General features: G+C 61.9%; 1 protein-coding gene across 1 annotated transcript in view; it reads left to right on the forward strand.

Moving 5' to 3' along the window:
* The first annotated feature begins 349 nt into the window (after positions 1 to 349).
* LOC120584012 (sialic acid-binding Ig-like lectin 16) overlaps positions 350 to 3,974 on the forward strand; it is a 7,322-nt gene continuing 3,697 nt past the window's right edge. The window contains exons 1-7 of the mRNA XM_039839589.1: positions 350 to 814; positions 897 to 1,280; positions 1,418 to 1,702; positions 1,984 to 2,031; positions 2,160 to 2,423; positions 3,486 to 3,533; positions 3,665 to 3,922. Of these exons, the coding sequence (XP_039695523.1) occupies positions 778 to 814; positions 897 to 1,280; positions 1,418 to 1,702; positions 1,984 to 2,031; positions 2,160 to 2,423; positions 3,486 to 3,533; positions 3,665 to 3,922 (1,324 nt within the window). The 5' untranslated portion in view covers positions 350 to 777. The remainder of the gene's footprint in view (positions 815 to 896; positions 1,281 to 1,417; positions 1,703 to 1,983; positions 2,032 to 2,159; positions 2,424 to 3,485; positions 3,534 to 3,664; positions 3,923 to 3,974) is intronic.

Raw genomic sequence — 3,974 nt, forward strand, 5'->3', positions numbered from 1 at the left:
ACAGAAGAAGGAGGGGGGATGGGGAAGTCGACTCAGGTCCCGGGCGCGGGTGTCCCCGAGGGACCGACCGGGGTTGGTGAGCCCACCAGGGAGAGGAGGGGGTGGTGCCGAGGCCGGCCTACAGCCGCCGGATTCAGCAAGTAGAAACGCAAGGCGCCCAGTTAAATCCGCATTTCAAATACAGACGACATATCGTTTTAGTATGAGCATGTCCCATGCCATATTTGGGACATGCTTATACTGAAAAAACGATTCGTTGTTTATCTGAAAGTCAGGCGTAGTGGGCGTCCTGCGTTTTATCTGGCAAGACCAGCCCCGCACGCCCTACTCCCAAACCTACCCTCACCTTCACTCACCTGCAGCTCCAGGGGCCCCTGGAGGAAGGGCTCGCTGTGGACTTTCACTTCTGCTTCTGCAACGACCCACCCCCACCTGGGGCCCAGGCCGAGAGCCGCCCCCTTCCACCCTCCCACAGCTGGGCCCCCCAGGCTGGACCCTGTGCCTTCCACTCCCTCCCCGCAGGAGACTCTGGAAGGCCCAGGTCGGGGAGCCCAAGGCCAGGCAAGGCCCAGGAGAGCGGCCAAGTGGGCCAAGTGGAGGTGGGGGGCGGGCAGGAAGGGAGATTCCCATGGGCCTCAGAGCAGCTCTTTCACGCCTCAGTCTCTCGGGCTCAGCTTCCGCCTGCCCGCCCTCCCCTGGCTTCCCCTTCTGCCCCAGCCAGGGCCAGACACGGCGTCCGTCGGAGGTGTGAGCCCATCTCATTCCCCCCGTGCAGATATGCTCTCGTTGATCCTCTTCGCCATACTGGGGGGCGGTGAGTGGGCCGAGGGCCGGAGGGGCCGGGGCCGTGGCTGGGGCTGGGGCTGGGGTGGCAGCTCGCCTGTGTTCTCTCGCAGGGTCGCGGGCCGACTACTGGAGATTCTCAGTGAGGGTGCAGAGGACGGTGACGGTGCAGGAAGGCCTGTGTGTGCTCGTGTCCTGCACCGTCTCCTACCCTCGCCAGCAGTGGACCGACGATACCCCAGCTTACGGCTACTGGTTCGAATACCAGCCCACCATGACCACTGATCTTCCAGTGGCCACAAACAACCAGTCTCAGAATGTGCGAACAGATGCCCGGGGCCGATTCGAGCTTGTGGGCAGTCCCCAAAACGGGACCTGTTCCTTGCTAATCAGAGACGCACAGATGAGTGACAGGGCAACCTATTTCTTTCGGATCGAGAGAGGCACTTTCGTGCGATATAATTTCAAGGAAGACGTGTTCTCTCTGAATGTGATAGGTATGGAACTGGCTTGACTCGGAATGGGGTGGGATCTCCTCTCCTGCCTGCTACCCCTCCCTGCAGGAAATAGATCTTGGGGGACACCTCCTGCAGTACCCCGTCTGGGGACCAGGACTGTACCCTCTCTTGTCCAGCTCTGACACGGAAGCCAGATGTCTACGTCCCAGAGACCCTGGAGCCTGGGCACCAGGTGAAAGCCATCTGTGTGTTCGACTCGGACTTTGAGCGATGTCCAGCTCCCACTTTCTCCTGGATGGGGGCTGCCCTCTCCTCCCAAGAGACGAGACTGACGACCTCCCACGTCTCTGTGCTCACCCTCACGCCGAGACCCCAGGACCATGGCACTGACCTCACCTGCCGAGTGGACTTCTCCAGAAAGGGTGTGAGCGCCAAAAACACTGTCCAGCTCAACGTGGCCTGTGAGTTTGGTGGGGGACTTCAGGGTGAGCGACAGCCCCCGTTGGGTGGGGTTAGGGAGATGGGGCTGGCGGTGGGCAGCTCTCGGGGGTCCACAGACAGGAAGGGGCACAGTCTCACGATGGGAGGGGAAGTGAATGCCGTTTGGTCCTTTCCCCACAAGTGTGTCTTTGTCACTTGTCTTTCCCGAGGATAGTCACGCTTTCTGTTCCCCAAGGGGGTTCTCTCTGGCTGTGGGGAGCCAAAAGTTCCTCCGCAATGCCAGCGTGCAATCTCGTTGCAGATGCCCCGAAAGGCCTGAATATCAGCATTTCCAAAGCCAAGGGATCAGGTACCAGGGGCCCGTGGGGTGGCCAGGGCCGGCCAGGGGATGAGGGGGAGGAAAAGGTGTCAGAGGTGGGGGAATGGCGTTCAGCTCTGCAGCTCTTCACCTGTCTCTCTCCCCTCCTGTCTCTGCAGCTCTGGAGCCGCAGGGAGACGGGCCACGTCTGGAAGTCCAGAAAGGCCAGTTCCTGCGGATGCTCTGTGCTGCGGACAGCAGACCCCCCACCACCCTGAGCTGGGCCCTGGAGGACAGAGTTGTCTCTTGGTCCCAGCCCTCGGGCTCTGGAGGCCTGGAGCTGATCCTGCCGGAGGTGACGCCTGGGGCCGCGGGGCGCTACACCTGCCGAGCGGAGAACAGGCTCGGCTTCCTAAACCGCACCCTGAACCTCTCCGTGCAGTGTGAGTGTGACCCGCAGGGCCCAGGGGCCAGGAGGGGAGAGGGTGAGGGGGCCGGGGCGGCAGGCGGGGTGCCAGAGCTCAAAGGGACCCGGAGCCTCCGGCCTGTCGCACTGATGATTCTGGTTCCGATTCTTACGTAGGTCTTTTTCTCCCCGTCAACAAGCGATTCTCTGACACCAGCCGGGTGTCCTGCAATTGATCCTGACACTATCTTCCCAGTGATAGCGTCAGACCCCTCAGGTTCAAAGCTCACTCTCACGAGGCTGCTCCCCCGCAGACACCAATAGCAAATCCAGGTTGTCCCCTGTGCTTCGGACCACAGGTCGGAGGCTGGCGGGGAGACTTCCTCAGGCCCTTCTCCCGGCTTGACCAGTCTGCCACACAGGGCAGAACTCAGGGAAACACGGTGCTTACCAGACCACCGGTGTGTTAGGAAAGGGTATATATACCTCAGCAGCCGATGGAGGAGATGCACGGGGCCAGGTGCGGGGCAGGGCGTGGGGCGTCCGCACCCTCTCCATGGATCTCTGATCCAGAAGCTCTCCGGACCCCGTCCTTTGGGGTTTGATGGAGGCTTCGTCACATCGGCGTGATCGATGAAATCTTTGACCCCTGGTGATGGAATTTGGCCTCCAGCTCCTTCTCCCTTGGGAGTCCCAACCCTCCACTCACATGGGGCTCCCCTAGAAGCCGGCCCCCATCCTTAGGCGCTTCCCAAAAGTCACCTCGATGGCATCAACTGAGGCGGGGTGAAAAGGGGTCCGTTGTGAACAGCAAGACACCTTCGTCGCCCTCATCCCGTAGAAATCCCAGGGTTTCCGGAGCTTGGTGCCAGGAACTGGGGTCTGCGGCCAAATTCGTCTTTCTTATCAAAAACCACCGTAACACAGGGACCTGCCCTTCTCACTCATCTGTTCCCTTGGGTGGTTTGTGTCACTCGGTGGTGAATCACCTCAGCGGGTGACTCGGTCCTCCTCCCCCACCTGCCGCTGTCATTCGTCTCCGGGGACCCTTTGCCCAGCATGCAGCCCGCGTCCGACTGGTACCCTGTCTCTGTTGCAGATGCCCCAGAGCACCTGAGGGTGATGGTCTCCCAAGCAAACAGGACAGGTAGGTAAGGGAGACGGAGGAGCCGGGGTGCCTCGGTGCCGCCCGGGGGCCCCGGGCCTCAGGAACGTGGGCTTGCACGAGGGTCCCCGCGCCCTTAGCCGTGCACCTGTCCTGCCTCTTCCATCCAACAGTCACAGAAAACCTCGGGAACGGCACGGCCCTCCCAGTCCTGGAGGGCCAAAACCTGCGTCTGCTCTGTGTCGCCCACAGCAACCCCCCCGCCTCGCTGAGCTGGGCCCGGGGGGGACAGACTCTGCACCCCTCCCAGCCCTCAGACCTGGGGGTCCTGGAGCTGCCTCAGATACAGAGGGAGCACGAAGGAGAATTCACCTGCCACGCTCAGAACCCACTGGGCTCCCAGCATGTCTCCCTGAGCCTCTCGGTGGACTGTGAGTGGGGGCTGGGGGCGCCTGGGGGCAGGAGTGCTGGTCCGTGAGTGGG

The sequence above is a fragment of the Pteropus medius genome, unplaced genomic scaffold (assembly GCF_902729225.1).
Source record: "Pteropus medius unplaced genomic scaffold, Ma_sr-lr_union100, whole genome shotgun sequence".
Lineage (NCBI taxonomy): Eukaryota > Metazoa > Chordata > Mammalia > Chiroptera > Pteropodidae > Pteropus > Pteropus medius.